General features: G+C 32.1%; 2 protein-coding genes across 3 annotated transcripts; both read right to left on the bottom strand.

The window, feature by feature from the left end:
- Positions 1-575: 575 nt before the first annotated feature.
- LOC21399896 lies at positions 576-4,673 on the bottom strand. The gene is made up of 2 exons (XM_010089694.2): positions 4,234-4,673; positions 576-860 (listed from the first exon to the last, which is right to left on the bottom strand). The coding sequence occupies exon 1, from the start codon at positions 4,516-4,518 to the stop codon at positions 4,249-4,251; it is 270 nt and encodes an 89-aa protein (XP_010087996.1). The 5' UTR covers positions 4,519-4,673; the 3' UTR covers positions 576-860; positions 4,234-4,248.
- A 10,082-nt stretch (positions 4,674-14,755) lies between these two features.
- LOC21399895 (4-coumarate--CoA ligase-like 6) lies at positions 14,756-20,228 on the bottom strand. 2 transcript variants are annotated; one of them, XM_024168423.1, is made up of 6 exons: positions 19,040-20,228; positions 17,889-18,078; positions 16,906-17,051; positions 16,364-16,431; positions 15,922-16,024; positions 14,756-15,367 (listed from the first exon to the last, which is right to left on the bottom strand). In XM_024168423.1, the coding sequence occupies exons 1-6, from the start codon at positions 20,081-20,083 to the stop codon at positions 15,245-15,247; spliced, it is 1,674 nt and encodes a 557-aa protein (XP_024024191.1). In that variant the 5' UTR covers positions 20,084-20,228; the 3' UTR covers positions 14,756-15,244. The 2 variants fall into 2 exon arrangements, with proteins under 2 accessions (XP_024024191.1, XP_010087995.1); XM_010089693.2 differs by having other exon boundaries at positions 14,756-15,351.
- Positions 20,229-21,684: the final 1,456 nt, after the last annotated feature.

Genomic DNA, 21,684 nt, shown 5'->3' with positions numbered 1-21,684 from the left:
CCAGCCTTGTGGCCGGCCAGTTGGCCTAGTTGAACTTCTGCCCTTTCCTGTTCTTGTATTGCCTTGAATAAAGCCCCAAGAGTAGACATTTTTTCATCTCAAAACTATACGGTGATTGAAAGGAACTATCACTTCATCAGCTAGTTAGTCTTCCAAACATAAACATTAAAGACCGTTTGGTAAATGTATTTAAAACTCATAATTTTAAGTCTACTATAGTATTTTTTTATCAGAACTTGAAATCCAAAATTTTTCACCAATAATTCTCTAATTAAAAACTAATTTTTAATTATTTTTTATTTTTTATTTTCATTTTCTCATCTCTCAAATAAAAAGAAATAGAGAGATTAATAAATTTTTTATATTAAAAACAATCTTTTAATAAAATTACTAAACGTATTTTTAAAATTGATTTCTGTCTGAAATTAAAAACGCTTTCATTTTTATTTTCATACAAAAATATAAAATAATTTTAGAATGAGTTTCATATGCCCCGTAAGTAAAAAGTAGGTAAAACTTTGAAGTTCGGAGGGTAAAAGGAGGCAAAACAAGAGAATTGCAGGGATAAATACTGCTTTTGGGGTAAAGACAGCAGGAAAATGTCATCTCATCAACATAAATCACCAAAAGACCAACAGTAAATTACAAAGGTGTTTTCCCCTGATAACCATTATTTTTTTAAATGGCCAGAGCGCAAAGTAAAGAAGTAACTGCTCAATCAAGATTTTTATTTTTATCACTAAAATGCTGCCATGCACCGAAGACAGTATCTTTCTGTCTACAATGTTCAGATATTGAAAGAACGAAAGCATCAAACAAACGAATGGCCACCAAATTAACACCAGTAAAGCTCATGGATCCTGCATTCGAAAAGAGAAGATATTAATTTCCAAAGAATAAGTGAACAAATGAAAACAATAGAAAGAACTAATAATCACAATTAACTCGTGAAAATACAACTCAAAAGTTAGCAATGTGGGAGACATTCTGCAAGATTAAAATGTTAACTCGTGAAAATGCAATAATGAACAGACGCAAAACCCATAAGTAGTCAAAAACAGGTTGTCCAGTAACTCAACATTGTGGACTTATATTTTTAAAACGTTATGTATGTTGTATGTCCAATCTATTCATGGTACAACGCTTTGCTCAACAACAATGTTTAGCAGCAGAAGAGATGTCTAACCAAAAATTTACAGTTTTATCACTGCCAATCACACTTCTATTTTTTGGGGATAGCTAAAATCGATTTGCACTCGTATATGTTGAGCAAAACAGATTCTGGCTCAGAGTTAAAACTTATACGAATGGGGGAGAGTCCAACCAGCTAATGATGTCTCAAACCAAGGAAATTTATAATGGAAACACAAATAGCACTATTCACCTTTTGGCTTTTACAGTAAATTATTTCAGAAGCGAGTTTTGATGTCTTTACAAAGAATACAGAAAAACTACAAATAAAACGGTATTGGAACCTAACAACCAAAAACAAAAAAACACTATTCTCATTGAATCTTGCCTCATTTAGAACACCATTAACGTCCGCCCATCTCCATTCTTTACATGATTCTCATTTCAAGGAAAAGGTTCTTTGTTCAATTAGTGTTTGAAAAGAATGTTCAAGGAAGAACTTCAAGGAAATACCCAAAATTTGCAACCTGGAACAAACTTAGTACCAACAGAGTAGGTAAGAGATGCTACATCTGGGGGAAGACAAACTTTTTGACTCGGGTGATAATCAAATTCATGCTACACTTTGGTATCTTCACCTGCTCACCATCCCTATCTTCCTATCCTTTTCCATAACAAGTTAACAACTTCACTTCCACTTTCACCCTAAATTCTAAAAGGCTTCTTCCTAATATCACCACTTTTAAGTTTAATAATTCTTGTTCAAATGAGTGCTAAGTCTGAAAAGCTGCCTATATCATTGACTACAGAAACTCAAACTCAAAGAGAAAAGTCTTGGCCGTGTTTGGAATTGATCCCTTTTTGTTTTTCACGTTTTTCGAAAAAGAAAAAATGAAAACGTTTCTAAAACGGCGTTTGGCGTAATAAAGACAAAAAAGGAAATGAAAACGATTTTTTTGTTTAGTGTAAAATGAGAGAGAAATGAAAAACGACTTTTAGTCATTTTTCATTTTTTGTTTTCGTTTTCTCTCTCTCGAGTAGAGAAAAAAAGAGAGATATTAATGAGTTTTTTATACTGAAAACAATCTCTTGATAAAACTACCAAACGCATTTTCAAAAATGATTTCTGTATGAGATTAAAAACGTTTTCATTTTCATTTTCATATAAAAAACAAAATCATTTTGGAACGAGTTCCAAACGCACCCCTTGAGTCTGAAAATTAATTTCAAAATGCTTTACTCGGATTAAGTATAACTTCTTTTTCCATGACCTTGAGTTGAGATTTACTTTCTGAAAAGAAAAGGGAAAAAGAAAACCTTTTCTTCACCACAGTATACTTCAATCCCAAATCATGGAAATTGATCAACAATGAAGGAATCAGAAGTAAAAGTATTCAATGGATATCCGTTTACCCATCATACAAACACATCTAAGACTCAGATACAAAATAATTTAATGTTAGAATATATGGTCATAATTCCCCCATCAAAAATGCATTTCAAATAACAAAACATTTAAAAAGAAAAAAATTCTTTAACACAGCCCAGAAGAAACGAACAAAAACCCTAATAAAATCAAAATTTCCTAGTAGAATATATCATTTGAAATAAAATCCCCTCATTATCAAACAATGTATGAAAGAACAAAACTTTATAACCCTAAACCAGGAAAAAAATCCTATTTAAATAGAATTGTACAAGGAGAATGCATCTTCAATCCCCTAATTATCAATCAACATTTAAAGACCAAAAATTTATAACCCCAAAGCAGCCAAAAGAAAAAAAGAAAAAGAAAAAAAAAACTTAATAACATCGAATTATGCAAGAAGAATACATCTCCATAAACTAAAATCCCCTCATTATCAATCAAATGCTTAAAAGTCCAAGACTATATGGCCCTATAAAAACGCCAATCTAATCAAGTTGTGAATATATCATCATGGACTAAAATCCCCTTATTATCACAGAAATGCTTAAAATTCAAAAGCAATATAGCCCTGAAAACCCCGCAATTCAATCGAGTTGTGAATATATCATCATGAACTAAAATCCCATAATTATCAAACAAATGCTTAAAAGTCCAAAACTTTATAGCCCTAAAAAACCCTAATTAAATCGAATTGTCCTGGACTCCTGGAAGAATATTTCATCCTGAAATAAAATCTCCTCCTTGTCAATCAATACTTGAAAGAACGAAATTTTATAACCCTAAACCAGGAAAAAAAAAAAAACATAATTAAATACAATTGTCCAAGGAGAATGCACCAACATGAACTATAATCCCCTCATTACAATCAATACTTAAAAGACCAAAACTGTATAACAAAACCAGCAAAAAAAAAAAAAAGAATCAAGGAGAATATATCCCTATTAACTGAATCAATTAAATGCTTAAAAGACCAAAACTTTATAGCTGTAAGAAAACCCTAATTATATTGAATCGTCCAAGGAAAATATATCATCATGAACTAAAGTTCCTTTATTATCAGTCAATACTTGAAAAAACAAAACTTAATAACCCTAAACACCCTAATTAAATAGAATTATCCAAGGAGAATGCCTCATCATGAACTATATTCCTCTCATTATCAATCAACACTTAAAGGACCGAAGCTTTATAACCCCAAACCAGCAAAAATAAAAATAAAAAATCGAATTACGCAAGAAGAACATAAACTACAATGCCCTCATTATCAATCAAATGCTTAAAAGTCCAAAAATTTATAGCCTTAAAAACCCTAATTAAATCGAATTGTCCGAGGAGAAAATATCACCATGAACTAAAATCCCCTCATTATCAATCAAATACTTAAAATTCCAAAACTTCATAGCCCTAAAAAATAACCAAATCGAATTGCCCAAGAAGAATGCATCACCATGAACTAAAGTCCCCTCATTATCAATCAAACGCATAAAAGTCCGCAAAGATACAGCCCTTAAAAAAACCCTAATTAAATCGAATTGCCCAAGAAGAATATATTATCACGAACAAAAATCCCCTCATTATCAAATCAATACTCGAAAGACCAAAACTTTACGACCTTAAAACCAGAGAAAAAAGAGCAAAAAAACACAAAATCAACAGAAGAATAATCGCCATACCGAAGATGAAATTGATCAATGGCCGTGTTCCTTGGCGTGCTGCTGGTGCTCGAGGTGGCGGCGCTCCTCGGGAAGAGCGACGAGGTAGGAGAAGATCATGCCGCCGAAGCAGACATGGTAGAGAGGGTCGATGGAGCTCGTCTGGATGTACTTGGCGTGGTAGTTGTCGAGCGCTCTCTCCACGGCCTTCTTCGCGTAGTCGATCGACAGCATCGGCTTCACGTGGTTCGGCAATTCCTTCACCTTCAAGCCCTTGATCTCGTGGTAGAAGTTCCGCCACGCCATTTTCACTTGCAGAGAGAGAATTTCTGGATCAGATTTGGGAATTTTTGGAGGTTAAAACCTAACCCTAGAAATCGGAGGAGGAAGATGGAGAAGACGAGGATCTGAAAGAGAGAGAGAGAGAGGGAGGGGCTTATGTGTTGTGATGCGTCTCTAGTGTTTTTGTGATTAGATTAGAACCGGTTGTTTCGCAAAGGATCAACGATCAGGACCGCTTATTTTGCTGGTCTCGCCGATTGGGCCCATTGGCAAAGGGATTTTCTTTTTTTCCAAGAAAATTACATACACTACCCTCTGAAGTCATCCTATTAAATAAGGTCCTGTTCACTTCGCTGATTTGAGTTTAGAATTCGAGTTGAGATGTGATTTTATGTGAGAGCTTTTTACTGTAGCAAAAAAGTTAGATGTGATTGTTTGTGAGAGCTTTTTACTGTAAAAAAACTCGAATTTTAAACTCAAATCAGCAAAGTGAACGGATCCTAAGAGTATCATTTTAAAATCTTTCACCTTTTAATTTTGATTAAACAAGTTGACCAAATACGATGTCTAAATATTTTGAACTAGTGCCAGAAGTTTGGGCCGACGGGTCTACCCGATACCTAAATTTTTCAAGTTTAGTGGGCAGGGGTCCATGGCCGCCCGTCAAGCACTAGGGCGGGCTCGGGCTCGGGCTGCCCGAGGAACAGTCACATGGTGGAAACCTGTTGCCGATTTGCCTTCTCCGACCATGGACCGTCGTTTTTTTTTTATTTTTAAAAATTTTTTTCATCCGGCCCGAATTTAAGCCCGAATTGCCTGAAGCACGAGCCCATGTAACAGCTAGTTTTTTAAAATTTTGCGCCCGACCCGTTGCCCAAAAGCCCGATCTCTAATTGTTCTTTTTTTACTGTTGCCCAATTTTCGGCTCAAACCTGCCCGAACCCGACCCGCTGAAACCAAAAATAACCGTTGGATCCGAATTTGGGGGGAAAATTAAATTTTTAACCCAAAAATTTCTCTATAAATACCCCATATCCCCTAAACATTTTTCGCACCTAAACTCTCTCAATCTCTCTCAATCCCTCAAATCTCTCTCACAATTTTTCCAAAAACTATCACAATATCCTAAAGCTTTCTCTCTCAATTTTTTATAATGGATTCTTTTGGTTATGGTGGTATTCCTGTTGATGCCCAACAAAACATGGAAGAATGGCAATTTCCTACTAATGAATTTATTACGCAGGAGTCGCAAACAAAACCAACTGATGAACCTGCAAATCTGAGCCGTGGTGAACGTACTGGAGATCGTGGTCGCAATGGTGGTGGGTGTGGAGGAGAGGCGAGTGCAAGTGCTACTGCGTCTGCAAATGTTGTTATGTCTGCAAGTGTTGCAACCTCGAAGAGGAAATGCAAGCGCACCTCAACAGTTTGGGATCACTTCGACACATTTGAGGAGGTCGACAATGACGATAACATTAAACACATAGCTAAATGTAAATATTGCTATTCTAAATTATAAGGTGACACTATTCACGGTACAACACACTTAAGAAGACACTCCGAAAAGTGTCTTCAAAAGTGTGGCCAAACAAGCGGAGCCGAATTCGGCCAACATAATTATCTTTTGATCGTACAACCGATGGTCTAACCACTTAAAAATACAATTCGCAAGTAGATCGTATGGAAGTTGCGCAAATGGTAGCTGCATTAGATCAACCACTTAGTTTTGTAGAGCATCCTAATTGGCAATGATATGTTAAAGTTGTATACAATCCTAATGCACAGTTTTTTTTTTCAAAAACTACTCTTAAGAAAGATTTGTTAAAATTATTTAAACAAGAAAAAGAAGCATTAATAAACATTTTACACTCTACTAGTGGTTGCGTTGCTATAACGGCATACATTTGATCTGCCGTTGCCAACAAAGATTGTTTATCTGTAACCGGACGTTACTTTAAAGGCTTCGAGTTAGATAAGAGAATATTAGGTTTTAATTGTGTTCTAGGATCACATAGCGACGATTTAATTTATAATACAATATTAAATGTAATTGATGAATATAAATTTAGAGATAAAGTGATGGCTATAACATTAGATAATGCTAGTGCATTTACTAAAGCAATTGAATATTTTAAAAATGATTTATATTTATTTGGTGATGGTGATATTTTTCACCAACGTTGTGCATGCAATGCAATTAATTTAATAGTTAGATCTGGTTTAAAATCAATGGCTATTCATATAAAAGCAATTAGAGATAGTATTGCATGGATTCAGGGTAGTAACTCAAGACAACAAGATTGGTTTAGGTTCTTACAAGTATTAAATCTAACTCCTAGAGCATTAGCCCTAGATATGCCTGTAAGATGGAACTCAACTTATATAATGCTTCGACAATGCATCCCTTATAAGGATGCTATAACAAACTATATCAGTGTAAAATTAGGAGTAAGCCACATAGACGCATATGATTGGCAAATTGCTGAAATTTTGTATCAATTTTTAGGTAGATTTCATAAAGTTACTTTAAAATTTTGTGGAACATATTACCTAACATCACCTTTAGCTTTAGGTGAACTTTTAAGAATGAGTATTTTATTTAGTGAATTTAGGAAGGACCCACTTTTAGCAATTCCTATAGCTTCTATGGAAAAGAAATTTAAAAAATATTGGTCTAAATTACTAATGTTGTATGGTTTCAGTACTATTATTGATCCTAGATTAAAATTAGAAGATTTAGAAAGTGGTTTAGAAAACTTAAGTGAATTTTTAGGCATCAATTGTTCTGACCAATTTCTGAAAATAAAGGAAAAAATATTTTCTCTCTATAGCAAATATGAGAATAGGTTTAGAAACACAAATTCTGGAGTACATAAACCACAACAAAGAGATGAAAACCCGCATTCATTCATGAATGTTTTCAAGTTGAAGAAGAAGAAGAAGACAACTCAAATAGAAGCTGGGAGTGGATCTTCATCAAGAAGTGGTGGCGGTGGCTTCAACGAGCTTATGACATACCTCAGTGAGAGCTTAGTAGTCGACGGTAGTGGAGAATTGTTTGATTTAGTTCAATGGTGGAGGGCACGAGCATTAACTTGGCCAATCCTAACTCGAATGACAATTGATATTTTTTCAATCCGAGTCTCCACTATTTTATTTGAACAAGCCTTCAGTACAACCAGACGAATACTTGAGGAACGCCGAAACACGTTGCAAAGGGACATTGTTGAAATTTGGTGTGCATTAAGGATTAGGATCGTACCAATCAACGTTTACAAGACACAATTTCGCTGGCAAGCCAGAAATGGATAGATGGATTTAATAGATTAACATTTCGCTTTGAAGACGATCCTTTAGGTTCAAATTAAATTGTAATTTGTAAATATTTATTTGCTTTGGACATTGTAATTGTAATATTTAGACATTGTATGTTTGTAAAATTTGTAATTCATCACAAAATGATTGCACTATTTTTTCTTACCATGTTTTTATCCCAATTGGGTTTTTCTTGGTAAAGTTTTTAACGAGACAATCATGAATTATAAATTTAAAAATTAATATACAAAATTAATTTTTTTACATTGTGTTAATAGTGTGTGTTGATTTTAGTTTTTATATAATACAATATTAAAAAAAATTAAAAAATATAATAAAAAATATATTTTTTTTGAACAATTCGGGCGGGCTCGGGCAGCCAAAACCAAGCCCACGGCCCACCCAATGGTATTTTCAGGCTTGGGCGGGCGGCCTGAATTCTTCGGGCGGGTAGGTTCAGGTGTCGTGCTCAAATTTAATTTTTTCGGGCGGTCGCGGACGGCCCGTCTAAAGTTTCAGCACTATTTTGAGCACATATTTTTTCTCCTCACATTTCAAACCCTAGAAACTTCACTAAAAAGAAATATGCTTTAGGATAAAAGTTACTACAACGAAAAAATTAAATTTCAAGACAATTGAAAAAAGGTCAAAAATAATTAAAATAAATAAATAAATAAATTTTAAGATAAAAAGAACAAAGACAAAAAAAATAAAAAGTTAAAATAAATAAATAAATAAACTTTATATTAAAAAGAATCAAAATAAAATAATAAATAAATTGACGGTAAAAGTAAAAAATAAAAATAAAAAGAATTACCTAAAAAAAGAGAAGGGGGGCATTTCAATCGCAACGTCGCCGTTTTGATCAAAGCATGGGAAGATACTTAAAAGCCTGAAAAGGTTTTTCCAAAACGAAACGTTTCGACCTTGTGAGGGCTAGGACAAAATATGTTTTGTCGTTTTTTTCCCCTGTTTTTTTGCCTCTCTCTTCTTCTTCTTTGTTTTTCGTGCCCTGCACTTGCAGTGCACTCATTAATCGATGTTTTTTTAGTGGACTCATTGTGTTGGTCTCGTTTTTAAATAATTTTATTTTTTATATAAAAATGAGAATAAAAATATTTTTAATAAAAATTATTTTTAAAAATATGTTTAATAATTTTATTAAAAAATTATTTTTAGTATAAAAAAATTTATTAATGTTTCTATTTTTTTCTCTCTGTTTAAAAGAGAAAAAAATGAAAATAAAAAATAAAAAATGATTAAAAGTCATTTTTTATTTTTTTCTCATTTTACACTAAACAAAAAAATCGTTTTCATTTTCATTTTTTATCTTTATTGCGCCAAATGCGGTTTTAGAAACGTTTTCATTTTTTCGTTATCAAAAAATGTGAAAAATAAAAATGGGATCAATTCTAAATACAACCATTATTTTTTTCATTTCTTTTTTTTTCTTCTTTTGCTTTTTTTTTTCTTATTCTTTTCTTTCTTTATTTTTCTTCTTTCTTTTTTAGGTCCTCCTGTTTTGCTTTATTAGTCCCTCATTTTCATTTTCTTCTCTTTCTCTTATTTAATCTTATTATTTTTCTCACTATATATTTTTATTACTTTAGATGCAATCCTCATAAATATTTTTTTTTCTAATTGTCTTAGTGAAATAATTTTTTGTGGCTTTTTTTGTCTTCTCTCCGTCTTTTTCTATTCTCATATCATTTTTTTTCCTTCTTTTTTCAAATATGATCCTCATCAATATTTTTTCTTAATTTTCCTCTTAAAATATTTTTTTTTCTTATATGTGTCTCCACCTAAACATCTTTTTTTATGAAACCACCCTAAATTTATTTCATGTACCTAATAAATAATCTTTAACATATATAAAAAAAATCCTTTTTTTTGGAAGAAAAACAATCCATTTTTTCTACGGATCTCTTCTTTCTATTTTTTCTGCTACCTTTTCGCCTTTCTTTTTTTTAGTGTTTTGTCCTTCCTTCTTGTCTATTTACGTCTTTTGGCTTTCATCTTTTTTCCTCCTCACTCTTATACCACTTTTTTTTTGTTGCTTTCACCTCTCTAATATCTTGTCCATTTTAATATGCACTTTGTTAAATTATTTTTACTGTTTTTAAGTTGTCTTTGCTCAAGAAATTATTTTTGTTGCTTTCCTCGCTTTTTCATTCTTATCATTTTTCTTATTAATACACTTTCTTTTTTCTCCTTTTTCCAATGTGATCCCCATAAAACTTTTTCTCTAATTGTCATGTTGATATGTATGTAAAAAACAATTCGTTTCTAATGAATTTCCCCCTCCCCTTTTTTCCCTTGCTTTTTACTTTTTTCCTTAATTTTTTTCCCTCCCTTCTTTTCTATTTAAATTCTTTTGCCCTTTATTTTTTTGTTCCTCATTTTTCTACTACTTATTTTTTGTTGCTTTTCAAACTTGTTACACTCTTTTCCTAATCTACTATGACTAAAATAAATTTTCTCAAATATACAAATGCCAAATTTTTTTTCCTTGTAGTCATTTTTTCTCCTGTCATACAACATTAATAAATTTTTTTATATGTATCTCATAAATTATTTATTATCTAATTTTCCCGTTTCTAATTATAAATATGTTCTCCACGAAACCTTTTTTTTTCTTACAAACTCAACTACTACGAGAGTAATAAATGAGTACAATTAAATTTTAGAAGAAAATGTACAAGATTTTAATATCTAAAAAATGCAAGAAATGCACGCGAGAGGCGCATTCTAATAACTAGTATTTTGAAAAATTGCAATAGTTCTCTAGAGTTTTTTAAAAACTTTCCCAAATTTTGACTTTTTTAAGTATAATCATATAATTAGGTGATTGCAAGAACATTATTCTTTTTAATAAAAATAACATTTATTCTTAAACATGATGAACATATTATGTATTCGTTTTCAATTATGGAAAAATTTCATTTTAGTACTTGTGTTATATCAAAATATGAGTTTAGCATTCTCTGCTTTCAAAAATTTCTTGTCAGTACCTCAGCCTTTTACAAATCTTTTTTTAGTACATTGGAGTCCTTTTTTGGACATAAAAGGACAAAATTACCTTTCTTATAAAATGTTGACCAAAATTTTGAGTTAAAAAAAAAAAAAAACTCTTTAAGCAATGTTATGCCTACAACCAAACACCCAAAGATCCTTAAAAGAACATGCTTCTTTCTTTTTTGGGTCAACATTTTTTAAAAAGTTTTTTTTTAACTCAAAATTATGGTCAACATTTTATAAGAAGGGTAATATTATTTTTTTGTGTCCAAAAAGGGGTTCTGAGGTACTGAAAAAATATTTTATAAAAGGTCAAAGTACCAACATAAAATTTTATAAAAACAGAGAGTATTAAACTCATATTTTGATATAATACAAAGTATTAAAATGAAATTTTCTATTCAATTATTTATCAAGTAAATAAGAGTTTTATTTAGTAAATAGTGTTACATTTACGTAGGCTGTAGTATTATTAACTCGATAATAGATATCATTTTACTATAATTAAGAAATTTATTAATTTAATTGTGATTATTATTAGGTAAATAATGAAATTATATAATAATTTGGGGCCCGTTTAGTTTGCTGATTTGAGTTTTTAATTCGAGTTGAGATGTGATTTTATGTGAGAGCATTTTACTGTAGCAAAAAAGTTAGATATTACTATTTCTGAGAGCTTTTTACTATAACAAAACTCGAATTCTAAACTCGAATCGGTGAAATGAACGGAGTCTTGATAATTCAACCCACAAAAAAATAATGAGATGCAAGTTAGATCTACAAAGGAGAAGGGCCTTAAGAGAAACGGTGCTCGAGGATCGAGGCTCAACTCGACACAAAGAAGTTACCCTAAGTGGCGTAGTTTCATGCCGACAGAGGGTACTTGAGCTAACAGCGACACCCAAAGATCAAAGGACTCTTCTCCACTTAAAAAAAAAAGAAAAAAGAAAACAAAAACTGTCGCAGAGGAAAAGTAAATTAACCATAAAAAGATTCATGACCTCTTGATTTATAAGTTAGAATAAAAATTTAAATTTTTATAAAAGAAAATACTGTTGTAAATGTTGAAATCAACACCGGGAGTTGAGGTGTTATACAACCAACACCGAATGAGTAGTGCAGTTATACAACACACATCCGGATGAGTAGAAATATTATAATCTTACTCTAGAGGTGTGGTAGTGTTATACCACCCTATGTGCTATTATTTAACCAAAATAAGTGGTAGTATTTTACTCTTTGCATGCTCATAAATTTGAAAGCCAACCTCAACTATATATAAATAGAGCTACGGTGTTGCACGGCAAATTGGAGTGAAATATATATATATATATATATATTTTATATATATATATATATAGTGTTATGTGTGAGAGTGCTGGAGACGTTTAGTTCATGAATTAGAATCATGTGATTAGAATTATTTTCGATTTACGTGTATTTTTTGTGAGAGAAAACACTGTAACGAACTATAAACCATGATTCAAATCATGGTTTGAATCCTCCAACTAAATACCCCATTAGTATTTAGCTTGTGTCTTAACTACTTTTTTTATTCTTTAGAAAAATAAAAAAAAATAAAAAAAACTACTTCTCCTTTTTTATGTTTTCTATTTTAGAGGATTTGGTACTTTATAGTGATCTTGGTATAATAAATGTTAGGATTTTTAATTCTACGTCGTACAAATCTTCCTACTTGACATTTATGGTTCGCGTGAGATTTGTGCATTGATGTTGACATTCTTGTATCAAAATTATTTTAATTATTTGTTACTTGTTTTAACAATGTTTCCTTATTAGTTGATTGCAATTTGGTTGGTTTGTTTTCATAATAGCCCGATTCACTTGGATAATAAGATTATGTTGGTTATCATCACAGGTTGATTTTTTGATTCTTTTGCAAGAATGAATTGCTGATTATATATGAGATAATATTTTTGATTTGCTTATCAAAAATTTATCTCATCTATTTTCTGTAATTTCTTAGAATTTCGAATTTTGAGAAATTGTTCCTTGTGCATAATTGTGTCTATGTTCATTTAGGATCAATTCAATCATTAACAATATTTTTCTGGACATTTCTTTTAGGATTTTTCTAATTAATTTCGGATTTGATTGAAATCATGATTGAATGCATTTTTGTTATCAAATCACGAGTTGTCTGTCTAGATTGTATTGGCAGCTGCAAGATCAGAAATTCTATTCACACAATGACAGGTGAATTCAATGAAGCGATTACATTAGAAATTCATGAGAAGATCGCAATCAAAGCTCAACCCTGATCAAGTGGGGAGATCCTAGGCATTTCTTATATCCGGGTTCATTATATGAAAAGGTCACCTTGTGACCTTTGAGGTATAGAGCACGGACAAAATTTGAATGTTCATTTTGTGAGAGAAAAATTGAGTGTTCTCCTTTGTGCTTAAGAGTGAGAGATATCCATAACTTTTGTTAGGTTTCATTTGTAACTCTCAAACCCTATAGTCTGTGGATTTTGTGAGGATCAAGAGTAGGTCCGAGGAGGAGCTGAATGCGGATCGTTGCGCTTGGAGTTAGTTAGGACGACTGAAGGCGAGCATCGTGCTTGGAGTACGTCAGGAGGACCGAAGGCGAGTAAAAGACTTTGAGTAAGGTAAAGAGTCTGAAGGCGAGTCAAGAGGAGTCACTGTGAGTTAAGAATTGGTGTAGATTCGAGTGGTTTCTTGTACCAAGCTTTTTAATTGCATTTAGTGATAGTGAAATCTTCTTTGTGCTGGTGTGATCAGCACACGTGGTTTTTACCTGAAAAGGTTTTTGGCTACGTTAAATAACCATATCACTGTGTTCATTTGATTATTCTACATTTTACTTCACATAATTTTTTATTTCTGTTTAAAGATGGTTGATTTAATCATTTTATCCATTCAGAACGCCATTATTGTGTTTGTCTGGTCTAACAATAACAATATATAATTAGAAGTTATTTTCTTCTATTTCCCATTTTTGGGTTCAAAACAAAGAGATTTGAAACTAAGCAGTGGCAACAATTACTTAAAGGTGGTTCTATATGCACCCCATTTTTACTCTCCACACTCCTCTTAAATTAAAAATTTCTAATTATGAAAACACCTTAAAATAAAATGACAAAAAAGGACAATAGATTTAATTATATAATTGAATTTTATTACATAAGGGAAACTAATGATAGAGGGCGTTTTTTTTTTCTCCACACACTCTTAATATCATATTGACAAATTATAAATTATTTCTATTTTAAACATCTAGAGCAAAACCCTATTGTCTACCTTTCAACCATTATTCTAAAAAATTACATGGAGGTATGTTAATTTTTTTTATGGAGAGATATGTTAAATTTTCTTTGTTATTGTTTTTCATTTTGTATTTATATTTGTATACTAATCAATTTTTTAAGCTAATCGTTTTATTTATTTATTTATTGTAAATATTCCCAAGTAGTCGAAGATGTAATGGTAAAATTTTCATGCATAAATGGTTTCTTTTTTTTTTTTTTCCTTTTTTTTTATCTTAAAGGTTTCCTTAAAAAAAAAAAGCTTCATGCAATTACAAAACAACAGACAGTAAATAAAAGTTGCTTTGGGAACATTTTCTATTCACTCTCTTCCTGGTTTTGTGCTAGTTGATCTACTGGAGTGGAGTGCATCTGATTAGCAGCTCCTGGTTGTTTTCTTGGCCAAACTACTCCATTCTTTGAGCTTAAATTGTGTTTAACCAACCACATTATGTCATATCATTGAAAAGATTTAAAATGCATTTTAATTGACTATTTTATGCTTTAATATTTCAATCCATTTAATCACGTGTCATACGGTGATTGGTTAAGCACCATTTGAGATAGTAAAAATCGGACAGGTGATTTGAATCCCTAATAATACAAAAAGCAGTATTATTTATAAGGCAAAGAAGTTACAAGTCACTAATTCTTATTAGAACTGCATGGTTAACTCCGGCGAAACCAGTCGGTCCAAGACCCGTCACTTTTAACCCGGGTCTGGCCCGGACCTCTGAGTCAGACTGGGCCAAGGTTTTGAGCCCAAAACCTAATACAGACTAGGCCGAGTGGGCATGAACATCTTTGTTTTTTTTAAAAATAAAAAATTGAAAATGCTTTATTATAACATTCTAAGCAATCGGGATTTAAAGTCAGGTTAGGCCGATCCTCCCATCTTTAGGGTCGACTAAGCCCGAAATTTTTCATTTGGGCTGCTGGGCCTGCCTCTAATTCTTATGATCCAAGAAGGTAGCTCCTTAACATAGTACGAACTTTATTAAAAAATACGTAGATGACATACAACGTTAAGCACACAAGCTAGAAAAATACAGACACACATTATTATAGTTATTATATATATGTATATATATATATAATTCTTGTGCGCCATATAACACATGGCCTTAGAGTTTAGAAGTTAAGGACTCCCTGAGTTCTCTCCGGAGGATTTTTCCGGCCGGAGATTTGGGTATCGAATTTGTAAATACCACCTTTCTGATCTTCTTGTACGGTGCAACCTGCCAACACAGACATCTATGTATACTAAGCAAGCATGTGTACGTAGAACCCTAGTGTGAAAAAGAATGAAAACTTTGGAAAGTGAACGCTTGAAACAAAAAATTAAAAGAAAAAAACAAATCATGGCACTTCTTTTGAGGCTAAAGTAGTACTAAAAAAAAAAAAGGACATTTTTAACTTTCAATGATCGTTTTATAATTAAAGTATCTTATGATAGTTTAATTAGCTGTTTTATTCTTTAGATTTGAAGTAGATACTGTACACACGTTTTTCTAATTTTTGCAATGTTACCTCAAATCAAAATGATCAAGTTGTAATGCTAAAACCTAGAAGTTTTTTTTTTTTTTTTTTTTTTTTTTTTTTTTTTTTTTAAATAAAAAATAAAAAGTTGTAGATGTGAAACCAAAAAATTTTTTTTTTTTTTTTTTTTTTTTTTTTTTTTTTTTAATAATTACAATATTAAGGGTTACTTCTATTATTATGCGAAAATTTTTCATGATGCTTATTATTACTCAACACGAATACAACAGAAAAATATAAATAATAAATAATAAATAATAAAAGAGTACCTGTCGAGCCACATGGTTTATGACATCTTCATGGCAAAGCGAGCTTCCCTGCTTCCTAACCACAAATGCCACCGGTATCTCCCCACAATCTTCATCCATGACACTAGATATATAAAAGCAGATTAAAAAAAAATTTGCTTAAAATTTTTTTATGAAAACAATGAGCAAGAATTAACTCCTCTTGGTCCATTGTAGACCAGAACTGTCTTCTGTAATTACAGAAATTAACTTTTTTTTAATCGTTAGATTAAATTTTTAACAATTTGATAATATATGAGTGACCACATTAGCAACAAAGAATTGTTTTAATCACATGTCAAGAAGTTAAAAATTGTTAATCCAACGATTAAAATAACAGTTTCTATCGATAGTTAAAACTGATGAGCGTAAAAAAACTCTTGTATAACTGCACCTAAAAGATTAGCAATATGTGTAAACTTACGCCGTCACACCAACATCGAGTATCTCAGGATGGGAAGCCAACACAGCCTCTAAATCCGCTGGAGCAATCTGCAAATTAAGTGGTTACAATTTAAATAAAAAAGCATTTTTCAAAATTATACGGTGAACAAATATTAATGAAAAAGATTAAAAACACGATAATGGTATTTGACAACACAATTAATATAAGGTGGATTCTTTATAGGGAGAAAGAGAAAAATAAGCCAAGATTTGAGATGAATTAAAATTAATAGGCTAATAGTTTACATAAGTTAATAAATAGGCCAAATTACTGTTTTTGTCCATAACTTGTCTGGTTATGAACCATAACTTGACAAGTTTATCCATAACTTATCTGGTTATGAACCATAACTTGACAAATTATGGCTTATTAATTTTTATAACTAAAAATTGATCTATATATTTTTTAAACTTTTCATATTGGCCTATTTTCTACCATTTCTGTTTTTTATATTTGCCGTTGTGCAATAATAATAATAACAGTAATAATAATAATAATATATAATAATAATAATTTTATACCTGAAAGCCTTTGTATTTGATCATCTCTTTCAATCGATCAACTATATATAAATATCCATTTTGGTCAAAGTAAGCAATATCTCCTGTACGTAGCCACCCATCTTTGTCGATTGAAGACATCGTTGTCGAATCATTATTTAGGTATCCTAGAAACTCAAGAGTAAATGTAAGTCAAAAATCTACTTTAATTCGGAAGTACAATTTTGATAAAATAATGCTAGCTAGGTTATATCATGACTTTCATCTCAACATATGAATTGTCATTTTTTTATACGTTGGTATTTAGAAAATCATCACATCAATTAATGATAAAAAGTTGTGTAGGCTAATGGAAAGATAAAATTCATTCTAGCTCTAATTATTTCTTAATTTCTACTATCAAGTTTTTCCAAACTACAAATTAGGTATATTTTGGATTTAAAAAATTTATTTTAATTCCCTTTCGACCTAAATAAGGATATATATATATATATTTTATCTTTTCTCTTGTTTTTCGTTTATAAAGTGTGTGGGGATAAAATTGAAACAAGTTTTTTCACATCGAAAGGATACCTTTATACTTTCTAATAATAAAAAGATAATTATAAAAAGAAGGTTAAAAGTAAGAGGTACATTTATGTAATGACCCTTTTGTTTTTTAAAGGAGTGCCCCTGTTACGCAAGACGAGGAAGTTTTAAGCTTTTTTAAAAAGATAATTTATGTACCCCTTTTGTCGCAGAAAGGAATAATGGAATATCCCCTTATTATTTAGGATCTTATTTGATACACATATCAGTAAGTTAAATTTTCTAACTGTTAGATTTGTATAAAATCACGTAAAAATAAAAAATACGCAAATCTAACGGTTAAAAAAACTGACTTACCGATACATCAGGCGTACCAGAGAATTTCTTTTATTATTTTTAGCTTTTATTTTTTTTTTTAGAATCTTATTATTTTGAAGCTTCAAGAATATTACGTGAAACGAGGAAAATTTTATTACCTTTCATAACTCCTGGTCCTCTTAACCAAAGTTCACCACTGTTGCCAGGGGGCAACAAGGATCCAGTTTTCCAATCCACCACTTTGGCTTGTGTGTTTGGTGCCAAAAGTCCTGCCGAAGAATAATCCCTGCAGTTTTTCGTATTGAAGCCACGGGTTCCTATTGCGGTCGATTCAGTCATGCCATACCCCTTAAAAAAAAAAAATTGTTATTCCATAATTTTTCACAAGTCTAATGTGACATTCTACGTAAACTATTTAAAAATTCTAAACTTAAATTGAGCTGGATAAGTTGAGCCTAATACTTTGAGCTCAGTATCCTGAGCTTGGTACCTCAATGATGTCCTCAAGGAGGTAAGTAAGAAGAGGTACCTCAAGGAGGTAAGTGAGAAGGAGTACCTCAGGGAGGTAAGTAAGGAGGTCCTCAGGGAGGTAAATCTTTTTTTTTAATACAAGCTAGCTTTTCTCATGATAGAGATTAAAGGCCCGTTCATTTCACTGACTCGAATTTTGCTACAGTAAAAAGCTCTCAGAAACAGTCACATTTAATTTTTTTACTACAGTAAAAAGTTCTCACAAAAAGTCATATCTTAACTCAAATTAAAAATTTGAATCAGTGAACTAAACGGGTCCTAAGATTTCTTGCTTATCTCACCCCATCTTTACCAACTAGACTAACACCTGTTGGCTTTTATATCATAGTACTGTTTGAGACTTATAGAAATCATACTTTATATTTTATCTTTTAAAGATTTCGAAAAAGATTTAAATTTGGCTATGTGTGTGTATATACATATTGCCAAAACGTGAGGATTCTTTTTCTTTTTCTTTTTCTTTTTCTTTTTTTTTTTAGCGAATAAGTTAAGCTAATTGATATATGTGCATAATAAATAATAAAAAATGTTGAAGATCTCAATCCTTTCGTATCTGAATGAACCGAATATTAATATAATGAAAACTCGTCCATATATGGAAAGAAAAGAATCTTTTCTAGGTTATGGTGGACTGTATATTGCTTGAAGAAAAATAATATTCCTTGTAAATTGTACCGAATATGCATGTGTATATGGGTGGCATCATTCTAGGTTATGGAGAAATAAAAGTTGCTTTGAAAACATAAATAAATAAATAATATTCCCTTGTAAATTGTACCTGAATGAAATCAACGTGAGGAAAAACCTGGACAAGTTCTTCAATCATCTTCCTACTTGGAGGAGCAGCCCCAGATGAAACCTGCTTCAAGCTTCGAAAGCTTTTCCCACCATTGTTTTTGGCAGCCTTTGTCAAGGCCGTTAATATCGGCGGAACAGCAGCAATGTGTGTAACTCTATATTTTTCTACGGCCCTCGCCACCTCATTCATGTCAAATTTTCTCATCACAACGACGGTGGAACCAAGAGAAAACAACCCCATTGCGAAGTAGGCGAGGCCGTAAACATGGAACATCGGCAGAACCGCTAAATAAACGATCTCCGAGCTCGGATAGTCGTATTGCGAGGCCTCAAACCGCACAAAAAGCTCGATCATGGCTATAAAATTTCCATGACTCAATACGACGCCTTTGCTCAAACCCGTGGTTCCAGAAGAATACATTATTGCCGCCGTATCTTCTTGCATAATTAATGGCCTCGAAGCCAAGTTATAGTCACTAGAAATAAGCTTTGAAAAGTCCAAAAAATCACCAAGGCTCACATTTTGATCAGGCACTCCAATTGCAGCAACACCAAGTTTCCGAAAGATGTCCACTTTCTCAGGGACAGTGAAGGCAAGACAAGGCTTGCAATCGGCGACGCGTTTCTCGATTTCCGTGACGCTGCTTAGAGGATTCATGGGAGTGAAAATGGCTCCCGAGTGCAACACTCCCAAAAGAACGACAGGAAAGTAAATGGAGTTCGGAAGCATAACCAGAACGACGTCGCCTTTCGTGACGCCCGTCGAATGGAGGCCGGAGGCCATGGATTTGACCGAAGAGTAGAGCTCCGAGTAAGGTATTGAAACCCCGGATGAGGCATCGATAAGGGCTGAGACCCCTTTGTGTTGGCATGAGAAAAGGAAGGAAACGACATCAAGAAATGTGTCTGAAGGCAGGTTTCTCGGTGGATGTGTGCTATTGTAGATCCCGGTTTCCGGTGAATACCAATTGGGATATTCATATTTGTTGGGATCATCTATGTTTTCGCTGTTTAAGGTAGACATTGTAGTATGAGAAAGGATACAGAAGAGGTTGAATGGTATTATAGGAGATGATCAGAAAATTAGGCTCTTATGAATGTTGGACAAGCCAGCGTTTAGTAATTGGTCTTTGCTTTGTAATAACATTTAATAGTAGAAGAGTAATAATCCCACAAAATGGACTAGTGGAGGGTAAATAATGTGCGGAGGAATTATTCAGTACACTGGATGTACCACGTCATATTGTTTATGTGGTACATCCGTTTAATGAGATTGTACCATTTAGATATTTTATCTATATCAGTTTTTCACTAAATGGTACATTTTGTTTATGTCAGCTTTTCATTTTATAAATGTGAAAAGCTAACATAGACAAAATGTTTAAGTTGTATAATCTCATTAGACAGGTGTACCAATAGCACAATCTCATTGGACATGTATACCACATAAATAAAATGACATGATACACTCAGTGTACTAAATAATTCCTCATAATGTGCGATAGCCTACGTGCCCACGCTAGTAGAGTGTTCGAGATATGAGAGGTGAAACACGTTTTAAATTAACGTGTGTGTCAATTTATGTTTTGGCTTTTTGCTTCAATTATTATTGTAAAAGGTATCGAAACCCTTGAAACCCTAGACGAGGCATCAATGAGGGCTGAAACTCCTTTTGTGCTGGCTTCACGAGCATTTTTATTTTTCTATCTCGTGGCACGTGTCAAACTTTGATAGGCTAAAACGCTTCTTTTTAACTTATTTTTAATAACAACCGGAGTCCGCAAACAAATGCCAACTTGAAACAGCACGTTTTGAATAGAAATGAAGTTATATACGAGAGCTTTTTAATTTGCTGATTTGAGTTTTTAATTTGAGTTGAGATGTGACTTTATATGAGAGCTTTTTACTGTAGTAAAAAATTAAATGTGATTATTTTTAAGAGCTTTTTACTGTAACAAACTTAAATTTTAAATTTAAATCGGTGAAATGAACGGAGCCATAATAATAAAAATGAAGGATACAACATCGAGAAATGTGTCTAGGGGACCAGGGAGGGAGGGTTTAGATTCCTATTTCCGGTGAATAGCAATGAGGGTATACGTTCAATATAATTTTGTTGTTTATGATAGACATAGTAGTGAGAAGGATCATTATACACTCGCTGGTCACCTTTTATCAAAAAGTACTAACTTATTTCTCTTTTTCAAACACCAATCAATCTCTGGTGATATATCACTAAAAAAATAAAAAAAAAATAAAAAACTAAAATGTTAGTCACATCTTTTTCTAGCACTTTTTGTGACGACAATTTTCTGTGACTAAATGTACTTTTAGTCACATCATTCTAACTAATAATATGCATTTAGTCAAAAATTTTGTATTGCGAATAAAGCTTTTTGCTACAGACTTTTTAGCTACGGAAGCTTTTCATTGTAACTAAAACTTTTTTCCATGACTAAAAACCCCGCGGCTAAAAGTTTTAGTACACTAAAAATTGTGACTAAATGCATATTAATCATAAGGTTGTGACTAAAAATTACATGTATCACATAAAAAAGTTGTGACTAAAAGTATTACAAGAAATTGTAGTGACTAAAAGTTCATTTTTTTTTGGGTAGTAATTAT

This window comes from Morus notabilis, unplaced genomic scaffold, assembly GCF_000414095.1.
Source record: "Morus notabilis unplaced genomic scaffold, ASM41409v2 Scaffold193, whole genome shotgun sequence".
NCBI classification, from domain to species: domain Eukaryota; kingdom Viridiplantae; phylum Streptophyta; class Magnoliopsida; order Rosales; family Moraceae; genus Morus; species Morus notabilis.
This window is presented reverse-complemented; position numbering and strand designations above follow the sequence as displayed.

Excerpts from the sequence above, each read along its gene's own strand:
- LOC21399895 (XM_024168423.1), bottom strand. The coding sequence starts at position 20,083 with ATGTCTACCTTAAACAGCGAAAACATAGATGATCCCAACAAATATGAA. Across the intron at positions 16,432-16,905 it reads TCAAATACAAAGGCTTTCAG|ATTGCTCCAGCGGATTTAGA; the intron begins GTATAAAATTAT and ends CTTAATTTGCAG. Across the intron at positions 16,025-16,363 it reads CTCGATGTTGGTGTGACGGC|TGTCATGGATGAAGATTGTG; the intron begins GTAAGTTTACAC and ends TTATATATCTAG.
- LOC21399896 (XM_010089694.2), bottom strand. The coding sequence starts at position 4,518 with ATGGCGTGGCGGAACTTCTACCACGAGATCAAGGGCTTGAAGGTGAAG.